The 23,466-nt window shown below is 43.6% G+C and overlaps 1 protein-coding gene across 3 annotated transcripts in view; it reads left to right on the forward strand.

Moving 5' to 3' along the window:
• CCNY (cyclin Y) overlaps nucleotides 1–23,466 on the forward strand; it is a 256,010-nt gene that overhangs the window by 24,426 nt on the left and 208,118 nt on the right. For 2 of the 3 annotated variants that reach the window (XM_054716657.1, XM_054716658.1), the window contains exon 2: nucleotides 6,672–6,780. Coding sequence is in view for 1 of the 3 variants with exons in the window: in XM_054716659.1 (XP_054572634.1) it covers nucleotides 13,419–13,572 (154 nt within the window). In the remaining 2 variants the exon portion in view is untranslated. Of the gene's footprint in view, nucleotides 1–6,671; nucleotides 6,781–13,034; nucleotides 13,573–23,466 lie in introns of those variants that run through there. The other variant, XM_054716659.1, reaches the window with a different exon arrangement.

The raw sequence follows: 23,466 nt of genomic DNA on the forward strand, positions 1-23,466 counted from the left end.
AGATTCTTCCTGATTGAGTTTTGGAAGGTTATATTTTTCTAGGAATATGTCCATTTCCTCCAGGTTGTCCAGTTTGTTGGAATAGAGTTGTTTGTAGTATTTTGTAACAATCCTTTGTATTTCTGCAGGGTCTGTTGTTATTTCACCTCTTTCACTTCTGATTTTGTTTATTTGGGTCCTCTTTGCTTCTTGGTGAGCCTGGCTAGAGGTTCATCAATCTTCTTTATCCTTTCAAAGAACCAGCTCTTGGTTTTGTTGATCTTTTGTATTGTTTCTTTGGTCTCTATGTCATTTATCTTCGCTCTGATCTTTATTATTTCCTTCCTTCTGGTTACACTGGGCTTTTCTTGTTGCTCTCTCTCTAACTCTTTGAGTTGTTGGGTTAGGTAATTTATTACCATCGTTTCTTGTTTTTTTCAGTAGGCTTGTAGAGCTATGAACTTCCCTCTCAGGACTGCTTTCGCTGTGTCCCATAGATTTTGGATTGTTGTGTTTTCATTGTCATTTGTTGCCATGATGTTTTTTATTTGTTCCTTGATGTCTTTGGTAACCCAGTCATTGTTTAATAGCATGCTGTTTAGTCTCCATGTGTTTGATTTCTTTGGATTGTTTTTATTGTAGTTGATTTCCAGTTTTATGCCATTGTGATCTGAGAAGATACTTGATATGATTTCTATCTTCTTGAATTTGGAGAGACTTTGCCTATGTCCTAACATATGGTCTATCTTTGAAAATGACCCATGTGCACTTGAGAAGAATGTATATTCTGTGGCTTTGGGGTGAAATGTTCTGAAGATGTCGATTAATTCCATCTGGTCTAGTGAATCATTTAGGATTGATGTTTCTTTGCTGATTTTTTGTTTAGAGGATTTGTCCAATGGTGATAGTGGGGTATTAAAGTCTTCTACTATGATTATATTGCTGTCAATCTCTCCTTTGATATCTTCCAGGAGTTTTTTTTAATGTATTTTGGTGTTCTTGTATTGGGTGCATATATGTTTACCAGAGTTATTTCTTCTTGTTGGAGTGCTCCCTTTAGTATTATGAAGTGGCCTTCGTTATCTCTTGTTATGTCCTTCACTTTGAGATCTAATTTGTCAGATATAAGTATTGCTATCCCAGCTTTTTTTTTTTTTTCATTTCCATTCGCCTGGAAAACCTTTTTCCATCCCTTCACTCTCAGTCTGTATGCGTCTTTTTTTCTGAGGTGGGTTTCCTGTAGACAGCAGATATATGGGTTTTGTTTTCTTATCCAATCCGTTACCCTATGTCTTTTGATTGGGGCATTCAATCCATTTACATTTAAAGTTATTGTTGATAGGTACTTATTTGTGGCCATTTTTATTCTATACCCCTGTGTTCCTTCTTTGCTTCCTATTTCTTTTTTTTATAGCAGACCCTTTAGAATTTCTTGCATTGCTGGTTCGGTGGTGATAAACTCCCTTAGTTCTTTTCTGTCTGTGAAGCTCCTGATTTCACCTTCAATTTTGATTCATAACCTTGCTGGGTACAGTATTCTTGGATTGAGACCCTTCTTTGCATGACTTTGTATATTTCACTCCATTCCCTTCTGGCCTGATGAGTTTCTGTTGAGAAATCAGTTGCTAGTCTGATGGGGGTTCCTTTGTATGTAACTTTCTGTCTCTCTCTGGCCACTTTTAAGATTCTTTCTTTGTGGTTGGTGTTTTCCAATTTAATTATAATGTGCCTTGGCTTTGGTCTTTTGGGGTTCATTTTGCCTGGGACTCTGTGAGCTTCTTGGATTTGTGTGGGTTTTTTCTTCCCTATATCAGGGAAGTTTTCTGTTATTATTTCTTCAAACAGGTTTTCTATTCCTTGCTCAGTTTCCTTTCCTTCTGGTACCCCTATTATTTGGATGTTGTTGTTTCGTGTTGTCTCGAAGTTCCCTTAGGCTCTCCTCATGCTTTCTAATTTTTTTTTTCTAGAAGCTGTTCTACTTGGGTATTTTTTTCCATCTAGTCTTCTAGCTCACTTATGCGGTCCTCTGCTTCTTCTAGTCTACTCTTCTTTCTATTGAGTTCTTTACAGCAGCGATGTCATTTTTCATTTCTTCTGGTTCTTCTTCATTTCCTCTTGGTTCTTACTCATATTGTCGAATTTGTCTTCCATTCTTTTCAGCCACCGTATGACCATTTCTCTGAATTCTTTCTCTGATAGGTTGCTTGCCTCTAATTCGTTTACTTCCTTTTGTGGTGATGCCTGGTTTTCTTTCCTATGGGAGCTGTTTCTTTGTCTCCCCATGGTCTCTCTTCTCCCGATGTCTGGTTATGTAGTCCTCTCTCTCCTGCGTTGATTTAAAGGTACAAAATACAACACAACCAGGTACAACACACAAGGCACTGAACAGAATTGTATTCATGATATTAATAACCTCCAATAAAGGTGACTACCAGAGAAAGACAAATTAGGGGATAGGAGAGGAAGAGGAAGAGTAAAAAGAAAGAACAAAAAAAGGAGTGTGGAAATGAACTTGGGAAAAGAGAAGAAAAAAAGAAAAAAAAAGTAAGAGAGACAAGAACGATACTAAGAGAGAAAAGGGGAACAAACTATATATATGGAGAGTAAACTCCAATAGAACAACCACTAATCCCAGCAAATGCCAGCAACATGAACCTGGGGATTAATACAAACTACAACACCAAATAATATCAAGTGAGGCAAGGGAAAACAGAAGTAAAAAACAAACAAAAACAAAGCAAACAAAAGGACCAAACAAACAAAAAAATAAGGAAAACTACCATAAAAAAAAGCATAAAAATTCAATCTAATCAACATTCAAGCAAACAACAACAAAAGGGCAGAGAGAAAAATAATTTTTTTAAGGTAGCGTAGAGAGAGGTTTGTATGGATTTGGAGCAGGGGGTTGGGAATTAGATATATAAGTAGGGTGAAATTTCAGCAGAGGGTAAACCGAAAGAGTAGGGAAAATCTAAAGCCAGAAAGGGTTAAGATAAACAGGAGACCAAAAGGGGAAAGGTTAGGAAGAGAGTGATGGCATAAAGTTAGCATTGAGATAGGGTAAAAGGATGCTAAAGGAAAGATGCAAATAGAATGTAGGACACTAATCCCAAAATAAAACAAAGAGAAAATCAAATGACACTTAAAAAAAAAAGTAAAATAGTAATAAAATGCTGATTGAAAATAAAAATGTAATAATTAAAAAGGTGAAAATCGAGTGAGGAAAAAGAAAAAAAATTAGTTTCTTAAGTAAAAGAAGCAAAAATTAAAATAAAAAATAAAACATTAAAATAAAAAAATTAAAATAAAAAAATTAAAAAAAAAAATAAGAAGAATAAAATGTGCAGTAGTGGCAGTCATTCACTTCCTCTATTGTTCTGTTTGGTACGCCTGTTTCCCAGTCTGGGCTGTATTGCAGTTCCCTTCGTTCCACTGCTCCTCAGTGTTGTAAGCCAGTCCTGATTTTTAGCCTGCGGAGTCTTAATTTCTCGTATTTATTTTTGACTAGAGGCCCAGTGCATGATTGAATCATGCACGTGTAGGGTCCCCTACACGCTTTCACTTTCGATCGCAGTGGAGCTGGGTGCCTGTCTGCTGGTGCTGGAGCAGACAGGCACCCAGCTCCCCCGCTTTTGATGGTCTGCGGCGGGACGTGAGCTCGCTGCCCCAGAGGCCCCTTCTGTTCCGCAGCATAGCCATGGCGCAGACGCTGAGCTCGTGCCGCCGCTGGCGACGCGAGTTCAGCGTCCCGCCGGCCCAATCGGCTACCCCAGCCACCCCAAGTCCTGCCCCTGCGCCTCCCTCTGGCCCAATCCTGGGCGTAGTGGAGTGATGGTAATTTACATATTACCATTTTATTAGGTAGGATTCCACCAGAGACAATTTGTTTCAGCCCCTGGGTGGCAGTGTTTCTGGATTGACTTCCGGGCCTCTCTAACTTTTTTTTTTCCCCTATGGCACTCACTACCAGTTTGTGGAGGTGTGCACCTCAGAGCTGCCTCTCCGATGGTCACTCCCAGCTCCACTCCCCAGGTTCCGGAGAAACAACTTCCCACTGCAGTCTCTCAGGGTATTCCCCAACTGGGTTTTCCTATGTATTGGGCTTAGTAATCAGAATCGGAAAAAGCCCAAGTGTGCGGACAGTGGGTCTGCGCGCAAGACTAAGCAGCCTGGACTCCTTTGAAAATTCTTAGTCTGACCCTCCTCGTCAGATCAAAATGGGTTGCTTTTTAGAGATCCCTTCTGTTAGCAGCTCAGAGGACCCCCTTCCACATTCACGGGTCACGGCAGCTCCAACAGCCGCGGATTTTTCTAGGCACAGACTTCCCCAGTCCTGCAGTTCCCGCCGCCGGGACGAGAAACCTCACCTTATCCCAGGCGAAATCTGACCTTTCCGTGGTGCAGTGAAGAGTTCCTTTGAATCTGCGTGTTTGCGCCGATTGGGGACCGGTGTTCTGGTGCTCACAGCTGTTCAGTGTTCGCCATTGTTGTGGAAAATTAGGCTTCCAATAAAACCCTCCTTCCCTTGCAAGATGGCGAGGTTTCTCCCTCTGAGCTCGCTGCTCCGGGAGGGGACCCAGCTGCTGTGGGTGCTGCACGGTCAGAGGAACCCTGCCTAGCACTCCCCCACCTTCTCCTGGAGTTTAGCTGTCCCTTAGCTTGCCAACAGACACTTCCCGTGCGAACCTCAGCTGTTCTTACTCTCCGCCCCAGGACCAGGCTCAGAACATGTCTCTATTCAGCTGCCATTTTCTCCATCTCGAGATCCAATATTCTTGTTATAATTCCTTTTCATTATATATCTTCTTTACAAAGGGAAACTCAAGAAATGGAAAGAGCAGATGCTGATCCAAAAAATGGGCAATGTGGGTAGTCAAGGCATACTCTGCCATCTTGCCAAGGGAAAAAAAAAGAGAACGGTTGGGGAATAGTGAACTGGATGGGCACAAGAGAATTTTGGGGGTGATGAAAATGTTCTTTATCTTGATTGTAGTGGTGGTGGTTACACTGGTATATTAAATTCTTAAACACATGAAAATGTTTTGATAATTAAAATGGGAGAAACTTGTATTATGTAAACCATACCTCATTAAAATTGATTTTTAAAAAATGGAAAGGAAATAAGAGGCATTACCAATGATCAGAGTTATATTTTCTTAGTTCAAATAAAATTAAAATCTAGTTCTTCTCCAAGATTGTTCTGGTCATCTTGACTGAACCGGGATAGCAAAAATGTCAACTTCATAGTTCCAAATAAATCTTTTGTAGATAAAGTATATTATTTATGCAGCTAATTCTTTACATTTTTATAGTATGTTGACATTTAAAATTTAAATCTCTAGTTCTGGCTGATATGGATCAATTAGTTGGAGTGTCGACCCATATACCCAAAGGTTGCAGGTTCAGTTCCTAGTCAGGGCACATATGGAGGTTGCAAGTTCAATCCCTCAGATCGGGGTGTATGGGTAACAACTGATCAATGTTTCTCTCTCTCTCCCTTCCTCTAAAATCAATAAAAACATATCCTCTGGTGAGGATTTTAAAAAAAAATTCAAATCTCTCTCAATGGTTCTGTGAGTGGGACTGGGTGATAGTGGATGTTATCATCATAGCCTTCAGAATGCTATTATTCAGTGAATTAGAATTGTAACAAAATATTCTTTTTAAAAAAATTTCTTTATTGATTAAGGTATCACATATTTGTCCTCACCCCCCCTTTCCCATCCCACACCCCTCCCCACACATGCCCCCATGCCCCTGTTGTCCTTAACCACTGGTTAGGCTCATATACATGCACACAAGTCCTTTGGTTGATCTCTCCCCTTTACCCCCACCCTCCCCTCCCCTCCCTCTGAGGCCTGACAGTCTGATCCATGTATCCTGGTTTCTGGGTCTGTTCTTGTTCATCAGTCTATGTTGTTTATCATTTCCCCTAGATGAGTGAGATCATGTGCTATTAGAAATACACTTATAAGAACCGAAAATGAGACAAACAATAATGGTTATGTTGAAAGGCAAATTAATCAGTCTGTAGTGAGTTTCTTTCTGGGCCAACAGTTCTTTTGAGTCCCAATTTCAATGTCAAACAGTTCCTTATGTGTACATGTCAGCAATGATATTTCAGTTCTGGATGGTGGACAAATGGTGGTAATGCAGGTCCGACCATCTCTGGTTTGGTCCTGGGCACAAAATATTCTTTATAAATTCCATTGTTAAATATAGCTTAATGTTTCTTTTATTCTTCAGACCCAACTCACAACCTCATGTTTTTTTAATCATAAAAATAGCACTCCATAATTTATAAAAATTCCTTACTGGCCTTTTGAATTTTGGCACTGAATAAATGTGTTTCCCATTAAGCCTCCCCAGCCCACTGAAGCCTAAAATGATGGTTCCCTCTCTCAATTCTTAGACTAATTACTGGGTGTACTGCTTATTTGGCAATTTAACTTTTCCACATTTACAAGTCTCATTCCAGCCGGGTTTTTAGATCCTTCGACCCATGATAGATACCCTAAGTATGTGTTGATTTAATTTTTCTGTATTGATTAATTGAATTAAGGAATTTATTCAACAACATTGTTTTACAGCGCTTTCATTACAAATTGAAATAAACTCAATGCTTAGTAATTCTGTAGAGACGTTGTAGGTATTCAGAACAGTATTGCTCGATCATTCTGTTTAATTCACAGAGCTCAGCTGCTGTAATTCTCCTGAGTGGATGGAGAAGACATTAACAGAGGACGGAGACCTGGATTCGGGAGTGGCAATAACAGGGCTATATCTGGTTTTACAAAGCAGGTACTGTGATACATCACCTCATTCAGGACAAGGTTCTGAGTTCCACATGCTGGAATCCTCTAAGTAGATGTTGCTTAAAGGAAATTAACCTAGCTTTGCTGGTTTATTATTTTTTTTTCATTCTCCCTTTGTACACAAAATATATTTAATTTTTAGTATCTTCAAGTTTAGACCTTTGGGAAATGCTTTAAAAATTTTTTTCAAATATATTCTTATTGATTTCAGAGAGGGAGAGGGAGAGATAGAAACATCAATGATGAGAGAGCATCGATTGGCTACCTCCTGCACGCCCCCTACTGGGGATCTGCAATCCAAGCATGTGCCCTGACCCGGAATAGAACCATGACCTCCTGGTTCACGGTTAGATGCTCAAAGCACTAAGTCACGGTGGATGGGTGGAAAATGCTTTTTAATGGAAAAGACAGTGGTCTGCATTTTGGAGATTTACTTTTTAAACTGTTTTAATAACTAAAAGGCACAGGTAGATTCAACGTAATGCTTATACAGTTCCCTATATTCAAACTTGTGACCCTTCAGTGCATGGGCCAACACTCTAACCACTGAGACACAACAGTCAGAGCACAATCTTGGCTTGTTTTAGCAAATCACAATGGTTTAGACAAAGACTAGAGGAGGGGGGAAAAGCATTTAAGTTAAAAGGATTTTATCACGCTATTCTTTTTTAGAGAGAGGAAATAGGAAATGCATTATTGCTTGTGGAAAAGATAAAGACTTAATGAAAAAATGAACAGAGGAAAACAAAATCAAGTTTTGCATTTTGGATATAATCATTGTTAAGTCTATTTGTGAATGTCCCTAAAAATGTCTCCTTGTTATTCATAGGAATATACAGTATTTTTGTAAATAGGATCAGTCTGCCTTTTCTCTCAACTATATTCCACGGCTTTGTATAATAAGTGTACACAGAAGTGTTCCAAGGCAAAGTTGTGAAGTATACATTTTGGAAGCAGGTACAATGAGTCTTCCCTACACTGATTTTTACTATTTTTCACCTGATTCCCTTTGCATTTGGTGCCCTTATTTTCCCCTGTGTACCCCAGGCCCTCCATGGTGGCTCCTGGCTGGATCCCTGTGGAGCAGGTCTTGTTCTCTCATTGCTCCGTTTTCTCTGGCCCCTCAGTTTTATGAGTGAAGATGCTGCCCTATGTTCTGCTATTTATTTAGTGCCTTGAAAAGTGATCACTCTGGCTAATCAGATATACTAACTGGTCCTATGTTATTACAGAACAGATAACATTTTATTTTTGTTAATCAGAGTGATTGGAAGGCAGGGAAGGAGGATAGAGAGAGAAACATCAATGTGAGAGAGACACATGGATTGGCTGCCTCCCACACATGCCCTGACTGAGCAGGGGATCAGCCAGGGCGAGAACAGGTAATATCCCACAGATCTCACTTTGTGTATTAATGAGTTCCTATAGATGATTGTGTTTAGCTGAAGTGGTAGCCCAAAAGAAATTCATCAGCCATCTAAGCATTGGCAGGCACTTCCTGAGACAATGTTACCTGTTCTCGTCCTGGCTTATACAATAGTTTATTTCTCTCAGGTAAAAGGAGAGTACAGGGATATTACCTTAGTTCATGGCTTCCATCTTCAAGGTCACCTGGTACTCAAACATGCATGCTTGAGTTCCAGCCATCATGTCCACATTCCAGAAAGTAGAAAAGAGGAAGCCTCTTCAGAGAGCTTTCCTGGAATGTTCCACTCATATCTCATTGGTCTGATTTAGCCATGTGGCCAGCTATCCTCTTTGAGGCAGGCATATTGCTGTTCCTCACAAAATGGAGAACCTGTACTTAGGGAGATGGAAGAATGGACAATGGGTAGGGAAGTAGCAGCTTCTCCCAGCCTGACCTATGTCTGACCCAGTGAGATGCTGGAATTTACCTTATCAAAAGTACATCCTAGTTCTTGGAGATTACATATACATTTACCCTCCCTATCCATGGCGAGCAAAGGGGGATAAAGAAGATAGTTTGGCAAAAGAGATTAGACTTCTTATAAGGCTGTCAAACCTGGGGACAGGTGGTGGAGTCTCAGTGGTGAGGTAGATAAATCATTTTCTAAGTGGGTCTTTGCCCAGGTATCCAGAGATTATGGCTGTCCCCTGCTTCCTTATTTAAACCAAGGTTTTACTCATGGGTAGGAAATATGTGGCGTGTTATCTTCCCCTCCTCCTTTCCTCATGGCAGTTTTTCCTGGTTAAGTTGGAACATGATCTCAGAATCCTTCTCAATATAATGTTCTTAGCAGTTACTTTGGTCCAGAAGATTTGTCGTTGGTGTTTAAATCTACTAGCCATCTTTAATTGCTTGTGGGTTTTCAATCTGACAGTCTCTGGGTACAATTCTTTAATTTATGGGATAAATCTCTTATAGGTGTATCCACAGGTGAAAAAGGTATATATTTATAGGTATCAGGCTTGGCATTCTTCAGAATTTAGCACTAAATAACTATAATCACTCACATTACTGTACATGTCCTCAATCTGTTCTTTTTACTGTTTACTGCACTATGAGTTTCTCTAGGGCAAGACTATATCTTATCCATTTTTGTATACCCAAGGTGCCTGGCTCAGCACTCTTTCAGATGTTTTATCAATAAATAAATCATCTACATTGGTCAAGGTCAAGTGGCTACCGAAGTAAATACTTTCCCATTAAGTAAGCAGGTTACATTGTGAACTGCTTACCATGGAATAGGAAAGGGAGGGGAGGCCTTCTTTGAGAGGTGATCATTGGGTGACCAGAGCATTGGTAATACAACAGAGTCTTGGTTATTTCACAACTGCTTTACAAACGTTGGAGTAACTGACATACCAAACTGCCTACCAGATAACAAGGAAAGGGCAGATATACTTTGAGCAGGTTTTTTTTTGTTTTGTTCCGGAGACTAGCCTTTTTCATTCTTTTGACCAAAGGTCCAGATCCTGGGTTAATGCGTCTCAGTGTTTTCTGTATTCTAGGAGGTGATTCTGAGAGTTGTGCAAATGACAGATTCATATTTCATGGATATGTGTGTAGCTGAAGTAAGACTGTACTTATTATGCTCTACCTAATTTAATTAAGGTGGTCTATACTCATCAATTCGTTTTTATAAAAAATATATTTTATTGATTTTTTACAGAGAGGAAGAGAGAGGGATAGACAGTTAGAAACATCGATGAGAGAGAAACATCGATCAGCTGCCTCCTGCACACCTCCCACTGGGGATGTGCCCACAACCACGGTACGTGCCCTTGACCGGAATCGAACCCGGGACCCTTCAGTCCGCAGGCCGACGCTCTATCCACTGAGCCAAACCGGTTTCGGCATATACTCATCAATTCGTTTTTATAAGATCTTATAAACATTTAAGTTAATACTAATATCATTTGTTTGAAATATTTTGGTTCCACTAAAAATTTTGTTGGGAAAAAAAAAAAAGCTACTACTATTAAAAAATGTGAAGAGCACTGACTTAACTAGCTCAGCCAAGTTCCATATCTACCTCTTTATAATGACCAAGTTCTTAAAGCCTGTAACAAAGAAAGATGAAGGAAAAGAACTATGTCATGATTCTTTTGGCTCGAAGAGCAGGGGTGGCTCTGATTAGATGCAGGCTGATGGTTTCTAAGAAGACTAAACGTTTTGAGGAGGGAGCCTTGGGTTGTACGCAGTCACCTTCACTCGCCCCCTTCAGCCCAATCCTGGGCTGTATCCATCCCGTTGAGGGAGTGTCCCCACATTTAGGTTTACACGTTATACAATGTCAGAGATGGTGTGACCAAATTTCTGCATAATGCTTCTCCTCGTTGACCCACTACTTACTCTGGTCAGAAGGGCTGGGGCCCACAGAAACAACAAGGCTCCATTCTCTCTTCTCCAAGTCTAGAACTAGTCCTAAGTGATCACTTGCAACTTCAGTCAGCAAAAGAATAGAAGAGGAGAGAAGCAACACTAGTCTCTCTTCCACTCAAAACTTCTGCAGATTTCTTCTCTCCTTATTCTAATCTGTCCCTGCCCCTGTCCTGTACAGTGATACTTAGAGATGGGGGCAGGAGGTGCAGCTGGATGCAACTGAGAGGGGCCTTTGTAATCAGAACCCTCCGGTTAGGCCATTTCTCAGTAGTCTCACCTTAGACAGATTTAATTACTGGTACTAAAGTGTCTTTATTTGTAAAATGGGAGATAACAGCATAGGCTTAGATGTAAAAAATACTTAGCGCCCAGCTGGTGTGGCTCAGTAGTTGAGTGTCAACCTATGAACCAAGAGGTCACCGTTGATTCCCCGTCACAGCACATGCCTGGGTTGTGGGCTGGATTCCCAGAGTGGGGCATGCAGGAGGTAGCAGATCAGTAATTTTCTCTCATCATTGATGTTTCTATCTCCCTCTCCCTCTCCCTTCCTCTCTGAAATCAATTAAAAATATATACATAAATACTTGGCACAATGCCTGGCATTTAGCAGGTATTCAATATGTGACACCTTTCTTAAAGTGTCACTGTGTGTCAAGCACAGAGCATCTCTGCTTGGAGGAGTTTGAAGTGTGTGTGTGTGTGTAAGGGTGTGGTGGTTGGCACTCAGCTAAATCACTGGTAAGGCTTTAGCACTTATCTTTCCTCCCCAGGCCCACTGACCAAAAGTCATAAATCTGAAAAAGTCCAGCAGGTGCATTTCTAAGGGAAATACAGTGGGACTGTCCAAGAGAGGGTGGAGGTGGTGTGGGACCAGAAAAGTTCCTGTAGATCAGAGGCTGTCCCGTCTTTTGATTGGAGTCTGTGGCTACCCTAAAACCCCCAGTCATGTCTTCCGTCTTCAAATGTTATTCCCACTTAACACTGCCCAGTGACCCTGCAGAAGAGAAACCCTGAGACAGACATGCTGTCTGTCTCCTCAGTGCCATTTGACCCACCCTCTTAAGCCCTTCAAACCTTATCATTAATTGCAAATTTTATGATTAAATAAAAATTATTTAATGTGCCTAAGTGAATATGCCATATAGATATGGTTTAGTATTTGCATGCTAATGGCACCCAAAATACAAAATATCCTGATTTCCAGCCATCTTATCCACAATGTAGCCCTGAAAATCTGTATGTGCACACTCACTGACGTGTAGCTACATTCCAGTTCACCTTTCCTGGGAGGCAAGAGTGTCAGACTACCTTAGTGAAGAGCCTTATTTTGCCTTGCTGCTCTCTCTCCACCTCTTTTAGGCTTCAGAACTTCTCTTCTGCACTTCCTTTGTCATCTGCTCAACATCAGCACTTTGCTGCCATTTATTTTCCAAGGACACCCACCGCTTATTCTAACTGACATTACTATTGTTGGATCATGGAGCTTTTAAAAAAGGTGGCCTAATAACTGTATAAACATTACCAAGAGGGGCAGAGCAGGTTAAAAAAGGGTTGAATGTCAAGAATTAAATGAATTAGTGTTTATAACGCCTCTGGCACCATGTACACAGGTGCCGATGCCACATAAATATAATTCCCGCACTTCTTTTGTTCCCGTCACTTCACCTTTCTGTGCCTGTTTCCTAACGTTAAAAATGAAGAGCTTTGCACCAAGTTTCCTCGGGCTGAAACATATTTCCCCCCCAGTCTCTGCTCACGGAGTATTTGGAAGTGGGTGGGGAGGTTATTTCTGCCCAGGACGGGCGGGGTCCGGGGTGAGGGTTTGGGGCGGGTCCCCGGCCAGGCGCTCCCCTGTACCTCTCTGGGCGGCATCGGTTCGACCGGGCCGGCGGGGCTGAGCGCAGGGAACGAGGGCGGCTGGTGCTGCTCACTCCCGTCCTCCGCGCGGGACACAGAACGCGGCGGCGGACTCCACACCGGAGCGGCCCAGGGGCCGCCCTCAAGGCCCCCGCAAAGCTCAGCGCAGAAGAGAGGACATCAAGGGCGGCTTCCCCCGAAAAGCTTCAGAAAGAAGACGAAGAGAGGCCCCGACCCGCTCCCCGGGGTGGCCGGCGCAGCCTCAGGCGCTCCGGGCGCCACACTCGCCTCGGTCCCGGAGGAAGAAAAACGGGCCTCGGGCCGCCGGAGGCAGCCGAGTGCCCCCGGCCCCGAACCCCCTCCGGGCCGGATCTGCTTCCAGGGCAGCGGGAAGAGGCGGCGCCGGGGCGGGGCGGGTGCCGAGCATCCTCGGGCCGTACAGGGCCCGCCTCCGCGTGCAGAGCCGAGGGCCGAGCCCGCCCCCGCCGCCCCCCGCCGCCCCCGCCGCCCCCGCCCCCCACCCCGCCACCCCCGCCGCCCCCGCCGCCCCCGCGGACTCGCGTCTCTGCGGCTTGAACCGGAACCTCTCGCGGAGGCCGCCGCCGGGACCGGGCGCCGAGCGGGAAGCGCGGGGAGGCGGCCTGCGCGGCGCCCGCCATGGCCGCGGCGGGGTGAGGCCGGCGCGGCGGCTGCAGTCGCGCAGTCGGGTGCTCCTCGGCCGCGGACGGGCCCGGGCGGCGCGGAGGCCGAGGGAGCCGCCCGCCGCCGCGGGTCGCCATCGCCGCCCCACCCGCCGCCCATGGCGAGCCCCCGCCGCCGCTGCTGACCGCGCTTCCGTCCGTCCCCGGTGGCGGGCGGGCCTCCGCTCTACGTCCGGCCCCGGGAGCCCGGCGAGCGCCGCGGGCCCCGGGCCGCCGACGATGGGGAACACTACCTCGTGCTGCGTGTCGTCCAGCCCCAAGCTCCGGAGGAATGCGCACTCCCGGCTGGAGTCCTACCGGCCCGACGCCGACCTGAGCCGCGAGGACACGGGCTGCAACCTGCAGCACATCAGCGACCGGGAGAACATCGACGGTGAGCGCGGCCCGGCGGGGACCTGCCCCCGCCGCCGGCCGGCCGGCCGCTGAGCCCCCAGCCGGGCCCCGGAGCCGGGCCCGGGTACCGCGGGCGGGGGGCGGCCCCGGCCACCCGACGGGGAGCCACCGGGCTGGGCGGGGGCGGGCTGGGCCGGGCCACCGCCGAGCTGTTCGCGGCCAGGCGGAGCTCGCTCGTTTTTTAAGAGGTGGACGGAGTGGACACGTTTTGGCAAAGCTGAGGATTGCCTTCCCTTTTGGGGTTAGTCCCCCCAGAGCTGGAGAATGGGGCTGGCCAGTGTCAACTCCCAGGAAACTTACTAATTGACTCCACTTTCCGCTTGGCTGACCCCCCCCCCCCCCCAGCATTTCCTGTAAAAATTAAAAACAAAACCGAGGGCCCCCTTCCCCCCTCCCCCCGGAGGCGGTTGAGGGATTGGAGTCTAACTCCGCCCGAAGGCTTAAAAAATTTCCTTAGCGTGTTGTTAGAATGGTTTGGGAACAGTTTTGGAAGAGCTTGCCCGTTTCTGCTTGGGGCTGAATTACAGTTCTATGAATTCCTGATGGATCTGAGGGACTTTTGCTCTGGACTAGTGTTTGTAAAGGAAGTTGAAAAACTGATCACGGACCTAGTAAAGTTTATTTATTTTACTATTGTGTTTTTTTTTTATCAATATCTTCATTAGTACGATTTTATCAATAAGCTACATGGCTTAATATCTACAGATGCATCATGCTTAGAGTTTACATAATTTTCAACTTTAAAAATTTTGAAAGATATTTTTATGACAACTTGATTTTTCTTTTTTTTTGACCTAAAATTCTCACAGTTGATGTGGTTGAACTAATCTGAAAAAAATTCTTGTATGAATGAATTGATACAACTCTGCCATTCATTCTTGTCAACTTTAGGATGGAGTATTTCCTCTAGTGTGGAAAGCCAAATTTAAACTCCATTAAAAGAATGTTTGGCCTTTTCAGATTTCTTCTGAGTAGTGATTTAATTTCTTTAGGACAGCAACTGCATTAAATGAGTACCACATATAAAGAGACCATTGCAACATCTATATATATAAAAGCCTAAGCCACTGGCTGACTGGCTGGTAGCTATGACATGCACTGACCATCAGGGGGCAGATGCTCAATGCAGGAGCTGCTGAGGGACAGCAACGTTGAAGAGTGCCCTCTCGCACTCCGGGAGCCCTTGGGGTATGTCGGACTGCCAGTTTCAGCTCTATCCCCACTGTGCAGGCCGAATCCGTGCACTGGGCCTCTAGTATTGTTTATAATAGGTGCTCATTAAATTAGAAGTTCCATATGACATTTCCAGTATTGTTTTAGACTTCCATTATCTTAACCTATTCTTTAGATTTTTTTGAACTACATGAATACTTTATTTTTAAATTTATGCATTTAAAGGCATCTAAAGGATGTTACGAGGTATGTCTTGATCATTGCTATAGTCACAAGCACCTGAAAGAAGTGTCTAGTATATAATAAAGAGTTAATAAGGATTGCATTTTAAAGAAATGAGTGAGTGAATGAGTTTAATAAAGAAAGCCATTACCCAGTCCTATACTGTGTTGGCAGGCAAAAACATTTTTATTAATTTATTTAATACATTTTTTTTATTGTCTAAAGTTTTACATATGTCTTTTTTTTCCCAATTGACCCCCTCCCCCCAGCTATTCCTACCCCCTGAAGGCAAGCCCCTACCATCCCAGTTTTGCTAATATGACAGGCAAAAACATTTGCCAATAATTTCTCCTTTATGCTGTGAACCAATATTGGGTAGAGGATTTATGTTTTATTTATTATTTTAAAAGTATTTTTATTGATTTCTAGAGAGAGGGAGGGGGAGGAAGATATCTGTGTGAGAGTGTAAGGTGGATCTGCTGCCTCCTGCATGCCCCCTACTGGAGATGGAGCCCTCAAGCCTGGCTTGTGCCCTGAGGGGGGATCAAACCAGCAATTTTTTGGTGCATGGGATGACCCATAACCAACTGAGCCACACCAGCCAGGGTGAGGCTTTATGTTTTAAACTAGAGGCCCGGTGCACGAAATTTGTGCACTGGGGGGGGGAGTGTCCCTCAGCCCAGCCTGCACCCTCTCCAATCTGAGACCCCCTCAGGGGATGTCCGACTGCCGGTTTAGGTCCTATCCCACAGGCCTAAACGGGCAGTCGGACATCCCTCTCACAATCCGGGATTGCTGTCTCCCAACCGCTCGCCTGCCTGCCTGCCTGATTGCCCCTAACCGCTTCTGCCTGCTGGCCTGATCGTCCCCTAACCACTCCCCTGCCAGCCTGATCGATGCCTAACTGCTCCCCTGCCGGCCCGATTGCCCCCTACTGTCCCCCCTGCCCCCCGCCGGCCCGATCGCCCCCCACTGCCCTTCTCTGCTGGCCTGATCACCCCCAACCACCCTCCCCTGCTGGCCTGGTTGCCCCCAACTGCCCTCCCCTGCATGCCTGGTCGCCCCCAACTGCCCTCCCCTGCAGGCCCGGTTGCCCACAACTGCCCTCCCCTACTGGCCATCTTGTGGTGGCCATCTTGTGCGAGGGCGTGATGGTCAGTTTGCATATTATATAGGAGGATAATGGATTAAAAATACAAACAGAAGGAAGATTCACATTTTTTAGAGCCAGACTGTATACTGTTACTTACTATAGTAGGGAAACACACATGCACGCACGCATGCACGCACGCGCACACACACACGCACGCACAAAAATTGTAACCAGCTATTTGGCAATAAGGCTTAGGAGGATTTTGCCCCAGAAAAATAGAATAGTATTGTGTGTTCTTTCACATGAAAGAAATCTAAATTTGGTCACTCACTTTTGAGAAAACGTTTGGAAGATCACAAATTCTTGTTTTGTAGGTTTAGCATAGTTTAAGAGACTAGGTCAGGTTAAGAAGATTTCTAATTTAGGCTGTGGTTCATACGATGATGCTACTTTAAACCCAGAAATATTTAAGCAGTGTTTTTTTGTTTCCCAAGTTCATGTAATACTTCTGGGATTTACCTATCCAGCAGTTCTCAGCATTGGTGTCAGTTAGCTCAGAAATATAGGACTGGGCCTTTGATCATGGTTAAAGCTCTCGAGGTAATTCTAAGATGCAGCCAGGGTTGAGAATTGCTGCTGTTGTTCAGGGGCATTTTCCATAGAAATTTATTCCGTGTTAGAGGCTGGACAAGAGAACAGATTTAACTTAGAGAGGATATGTGTGTACATATATTTACATATACAGTATATGTATATGTAGTGTGTGTGTATATATATTTATATACATTGTGTGTGTATATATGTATATACTAGAGGCCCGATGCACAAAAATTCGTGCAAGAGTAGGTCTTCCTTCCCCTGGCTGCCGGGACCCGGGCCGGCTTCCCTCGGGCCACCTGCAGGCACCCGGGACCCCGGCTGGCTTCCCTCTGGCCCTGGCTTTGTCAGGAAGGACGTCTGGAATGACGTCCTGTCTAATTAGCATATTACCCTTTTATTATTATAGATATATGTGTGCATGCAGTAGTGTTAGATGATTAGTAAACATTTTAAAACTACATCAATTCTTTTTTTAATTAAATTTACCGGGATAACATTGGTTAATAAAATTATGTAGGTTACATCTCAATTCTTGATTCTAGTATAGTATATAACAAGTACAGCATATAACAGTGATGGCGAACCTATGACACGCGTGTCAGCACTGACATGCGTAGCCATTTCTGATGACACGCGGCCGCTGAGGCAGCCACATGCCGAGGATGAAACATTTGCTGCTCCTGAGGATGAAACATTTGCGAAATAATGTTTTTTCCTCAAAGTGACACACTACCCAAGTTATGCTCAGTTTTTTGGCGAAGTTTGACACACCAAGCTCAAAAGGTTGCCCATCACTGGCATATAACAAAAGCTGAGGTGCTCAAGTACCATCTTCTTTTTTTAAAAAATATATTTTTATTGATTTCAGAGAAGAAGGGAGAGAGAGAGAGATAGAAACATCAATGATGAGAGAGAATTATTGATTGGCTGTATCCTGCACAACCCCCACTGGGGATTGAGCCCGCAACTCGGGGCATGTGCCCTGACTGGGAATTGAACCATGACCTCCTGGTTCATAGGTCAATGCTCAACCACTGAGCCATGCCAACTGGGCGCCATCATTCTTATGTTCCAGACAACTAGAATGGAAAGGTTCAGAGAAGTTCATGAGGCTTCTGTGATAGGTTAGTTTCTTTAAAACACAGATAAATGAGCTAATGTACCCATGTTTTCCCTGTTCAAACACACATGGGTAATATTTGTCCCATTGGATTTCAGTGACCGAGTTAAGGCCGTTAGGCTTCTGTGAGACCTACCTGCAGCTTACCCTGTCTTTGTGCTCAGTGTACATTAGTGTTAGATTACTAGTAGTCATGTTTTTGAAATTTATATTAGACTCGTCAGTTCCTTAGGTATTATTTCTTATAATGATAGTAATAATTACAACCTTTATGTATTGTTTAGTCTGTGCCAGAGACTGCTTGACATCTGTTCGTTTAGTACTCAGAATAACCCTATGGGTAATATTGTCCTTACTTTAAGACAAAGAAATGAGGCAGAGAGGGGAGAAATGATGTGTCCAAGGTCATACAGCCAACAAATGACCAGTGGAAACTTTCCATTGTTTACTTGACTAGTCATCAAACATTAACTAGTCTGGGGTTGCCTTCTGGAGCAGGCTGTCTTATCATTGCTGTCTTTTCTGAGAAGGAACTTCATCTATCTGCAGTAGATTATTGGCCTTCCCTGAGTAGATTATTTCTGTGGGAGGAGAAAGAGAAGAGTGGACTAAAGAGAGTTTAAAATTTGATGAGACCAAATAAATCAGGATACTTGTAACGTGTATCATAGTATCAGTTGGGCCTCAGAATGATTGATGGCAACTTCATCCTTTGTAGATCAGCTGTCATCCTTGTCAATCCAGTATCTCTCTCATCCCATATCCAGTCTGCTAGGAAAGCATGACTCTACCTTCAAAATATATCCAGAATCGACACTTCTTAAAACCTTTCCTGCTGCTCTTCTGATTTAATAGCCTAACTGGTCTCCCTGTTTCCACCTTTGCCCACTACAGTCTGTTCTCAATACAGCAGCTGTGGTGAGCTCCTTTTTAAAACTTAACACATCACTCTGCTCAAAAACTGCAGTGACTCCTTATTTCACATGGAGTAAAAGCTTTACAATGTACTTTTACAATGGAGGCCTTACACTGGGCTCCAAGGCCCTTGTGATCTGCCTGCCCTCCTCAGTCACTCACTAGCTTATTGCAGCCACACTGGCCTCCTTTAGTGCTGTTCATTGAACATGCCAGACATACTCTTGTTCCAGGGCTTTTGCTCTGTCCCTCTGCCTGGAATGCTCTTCTCTGTGTATTCTCTTGGCTAACATCCTCACTGTTTCCAATCTGGATTCAAGTCTCACCTTTTCAGTGAGGGCTTCCTTATCACCCCATTTAATGTCCCTCATGCCACCCTATCAGCAATCCTAGTATACCGTCTTTGCCCTACTGTTTCTTTATTACATGTCACCTATAAGACACTGTATAAGTATATTCACATATAATAGTTACTGTTTCTACTCATGGATATTCCATGAGAACATTTTCTTTGTCTTGTTCGTGGATATAACCCATGTGCCTAGCATAGTTGCCTGAAATCTTGAAGACACTGTAAATAATTTGTTGAATGAATGAGTGAAGCCAGCCTCTTAAGAACATCAGAGTCAGAGCATCATCATGTATATTTATTGGGTGAGAGGAAGCAGGCGGAAGTAGAGAACGGATAAGACTTGTAATAATGCCAGTGGAGTGGCTATGAAATTTTTTGGTTTTGTTGGTATTTTATCCTGAGAGGTAGCAGGTAGGGTGAAGTCCTGAAAATGAAACAGGAAAGATTTTAAAGCATAATTAAAATAAAAACCAACCCAAACTGAAAGAAAATTGTAGTTAAAGGAATTCTGTGTAACAATGTGCTGTTTAGTTTTTTTTCCTTATCTCTTCATATGAATGGCTTAGCTGTGCCTAACATTATTAAGGATCAAAATGAGGCTAAAATGCTTAATAAACCAAAAAGTACTAGATGAACATATGCAATTATGAACATAGTCACTCATGTTGATTTTCTTACATTGAATTGAAATTACATTATAAATGGTGTTTGAACTTCCCATATCCAGAGAAGCTTGAAGCCGGAAGGGCTCAACCTAAGTACAGGAAAGATAACCAGAAAAAGTACATTATTAAAAGGGTGGAGAGGCAAAGGAACAATTTAAAATCATAGTACCTGTTGTAGTGTTAACTTGAACTTCTGTTCTTGGTTTTTTGGGTATCTGCAAGCTATTTAACTGTATCTCTTCAATGTACTTTTTCTTGAATGTCAGTCCCACATTAATATTTCCAGCCTGATGGACAAAACCATACCTGTGGACTTTAATTTCAGACTAAGATTTATTAGGCACACTGACTTCAAAGATTTGTGAAGACACTGACTCTGCATGGACCACTGCAGGTTAGCAGTGTAGAAAGGGGCAATGTCCAAGTGTGTTGAGAGATCCATTTTACAAAGCATGATAATGGCTCCGTGACCTCCACTCTACTGACTAATTTTGTTTTACTCTCATAATTTAGAATTATACCCTCACTTTACAGATAAGGAAACTAAATCTTGGAGAGGTACAGTCACTCGCCCAGGTCATACAGATCATGGACAGGGGTAGTAAAATTTTCTGCATGTTAACATTAGGCTAAGAACTCTGCTAATTACTGACCTGTTTTATCTGTTTAAATTTTTACATTGTTCTACCCATTTTACAGGAGAGGAAACTGAACCTTAACTTAAGGGTTAAAAAAATGGGCTTGAGTTTCCACAGCTAACTAGTGACAAAGTTGGGGTTTAATCTACTGTCACTTGCTAGAGTTCCACACCTCAATAGCCCTGTGACAACTAATTAGGGAGGGATCTGTGTTTAGATTTTGACATCCTGGTGTCTGGCCCGTGGCTGCTTTGTTTTGGATCCAGTCATTGCCTGTATGCTTTTGGTTAGCAATACTTTGTGATTAAGATTTTTACTTTTCTCCCTGCTGCTTGAGAGGAATAAAATTTAAATAATTTTGTGGAATGGTAGATTTTCTCAACCTTAGGAGATGAATTGCTTTCACATTTCTGGCTAAATGAAATTAATGCAAAGATCAAATCCATTCCTATCCAGAAAAGGACAGAACCAAAAGGAAAAAAAATAATAAGAGGCAAGACTTTAAAAGTGTTTTAATCGCCGAGGCCGGTTTGGCTCAGTGGATGGAGTGTCGACCTGCGGACTGAGGGGTCCCGGGTTCGGTTCCGGTCGGGGGCATGTGCCTTGGTTGCGGGCGCATCCCCAGTGGGGGTTGTGCAGGAGGCAGCTGATCGATGTTTCTCTATATCATCGATGTTTCTGACTCTCTATCCCTCTCTCTTCCTCTCTGTAGAAAATCAATGGAATGTATTTTAAAAAAAAGTGTTTTAATCACACAGGGTCAGAGATTTTTGCTCCATGTGTGTCATGTTGGGCTTACTTTAAGTAAGCAGTGTTTGGTATCTTTCACAAGAGAGCTGTTGACAATATATACTTGTCATACTTCAAAGCCCAAATCGTGATTCAACATTTAGGCAACGATGGTAAGCCCATGGCACTAACAGTATCAGTTCCTCTCACACTTTTCAGTATCCTTTTCAGCTTGTAGCTGGAAGGAGGCAGAAAATTCACTTTCCCTGTAGCATTTTGCATCATCTTGAAATGTTGAGCAGTTTGTTGGTGGGACTCTTGGTCAGGAGACCATTTCCTCTCTGCTCTATTCTGAATGAGGGAGGAGCTCAAGGGGAGTGAATTCTGAGAGAGCTCTTCCCAGGGCGTTTACAAAAATGTGCCTTCAGCTCTGTGGTTCCATCTTTATTGTCAGACCTCTGTCCCTCTGAGCCTCACTTTACTATTTGCTTAAAAACAGTATCTAAAAATACTGCCTTGCCTTATGCCCTGAGGTACCTAAAATGAGGATCAAAATGACACTAGCCCTGGCTGATGTGGCTCAGTTTCCCATGCACCAAAGGATCACGGGTTCGATTTCCGGTCAGGGTATCCAGGTTGTATGTTCCATGCCCGGTTGGGGTGCATGCGGGAGGCAACTGATCGATGAATCTCTCTTATATCGATGTTTCTCTCTCTCTACCCCTCTCCCTTCCTCTCCAGAATAAATGGAAAACATATCCTTGGGTGAGGATTAGAGAGAGAGACGGAGGGAGACTAAACCACTTAGAGAGAGAGAGAGAGAGAGAGAGAGAGAGAGAGACTAATCCACTTAATAAGCCAAAAAGTAACAGATGAACGAATGTCGATATGAGCAAGGCACTCATGTGGATTTTCTTGTATTAAACATGAAGTGTGTTCCAAGATCTGCACTAAACTTCAATGGCCCATAGAAGCCAGCACCTGAAGGGCTGCCTGATTGCCCTTAACTGCTTCTCTGGTATTCAAGGTAATACCAGAAGATAACTGGAATTCTAGAGTTGGGTAGGGTGAGGTTCTATAGAGCTCTATGGCTTTGAATGGGAAGCTTGCTGGCAGTAGAATTTGGAATAGAAATACTGCTCTTTCTAGCATACTGCTCCTCTATAATCATTTTTTATTTTTCAATTATAGTTGACATACATTATTAGTTTTAGGTGTACATTCCCAGTGATTAGACAATATATAACTTTCTAAGAGATCATCCTGATAAATCTCACATCCATCTGACACTATGCATACAGTTATTAGAATACTAGAGGCCCGGTGCATGAAATTCATGCATGGGTGGGGGTTCTCTCAACCCAGCCTGCAACCTCTCCAATCCAGAACCCCTCAGGGGATGTCTGACTGCCTCTCATAATCCGGGACTGCTGGCTCCTAACTGCTTGCCTGCCTGACTGCCTGATTGCCCCTAACCGCCTCTGCCTTGCCCAGCACCCCGGACCCAGGATTCCCTCCCTCTGGCCAGCTGCAGGCACCCAGGGCCCGGGCCGGCTGCAGCCACAGGAGGCTGTAGGCAAGCGGCTTCGCCTGGGGCCACAACTGCAGGTGCCTGGGACCTCGGGGTGGGTGGCTTGTCCCTCTCCCGGGTTGCAGGCACAGCTGTTGGTGCCCGGGACCACGGGGACCGTGGGGTGTGTGGATTGTCCCTCGCCTGGGCCGCAGCCTGGCTGGTCCCCATTCCTCTCTCCCCAGTGTTGAGTGTCTGAGCCATCATAGCATGATGGCGTGAGGGTGTGACAACCATTGGCATATTAGCTCTTTATTATATAGGACTATTGACTGTATTCCCTATGCTGTACTTTACATTCTCATGACTATTCTGTAACAAACAATTTGTACTTCTTAATCCCTTCACCATTTCTCCAATCCCCCTCCAATCTGGCAATCATTAAAATGTTCTCTGTATCTATGAATCTGTTTCTGTTTTGCTTGTTCATTTATTTTGATTTTTTAGATACAATTGTTGATAGATACGTATTTATTGCCATTTTATTGTTCACATTTCTTTTTTTTTTTCTTTCTTAAAGGAGACCCTTTAACATTTTATGTATTAGTAATACTGGTTTGGTGGTGATGGACTCCTTTAGCTTTTTCTTGTCTGTGTAATTCTTTATCTGACCTTTGATTTTAAATGATAGCTTTGCTAGGTAATCTTGGTTATAGGTCCTTGCTTTTCATCTTTTAAATAATTCTTGTGCCAGTGCCTTTGCTCTGCAAAGTTTCTGTTGAGAAATCTTGTAGGAACTCCCTAATAGGTAACTTAACTGCTTTTTTTTTGCTGCTTTTATGTCTTTAACCTTAGCC

This window comes from Eptesicus fuscus, chromosome 5 (assembly GCF_027574615.1).
Source record: "Eptesicus fuscus isolate TK198812 chromosome 5, DD_ASM_mEF_20220401, whole genome shotgun sequence".
NCBI lineage: Eukaryota > Metazoa > Chordata > Mammalia > Chiroptera > Vespertilionidae > Eptesicus > Eptesicus fuscus.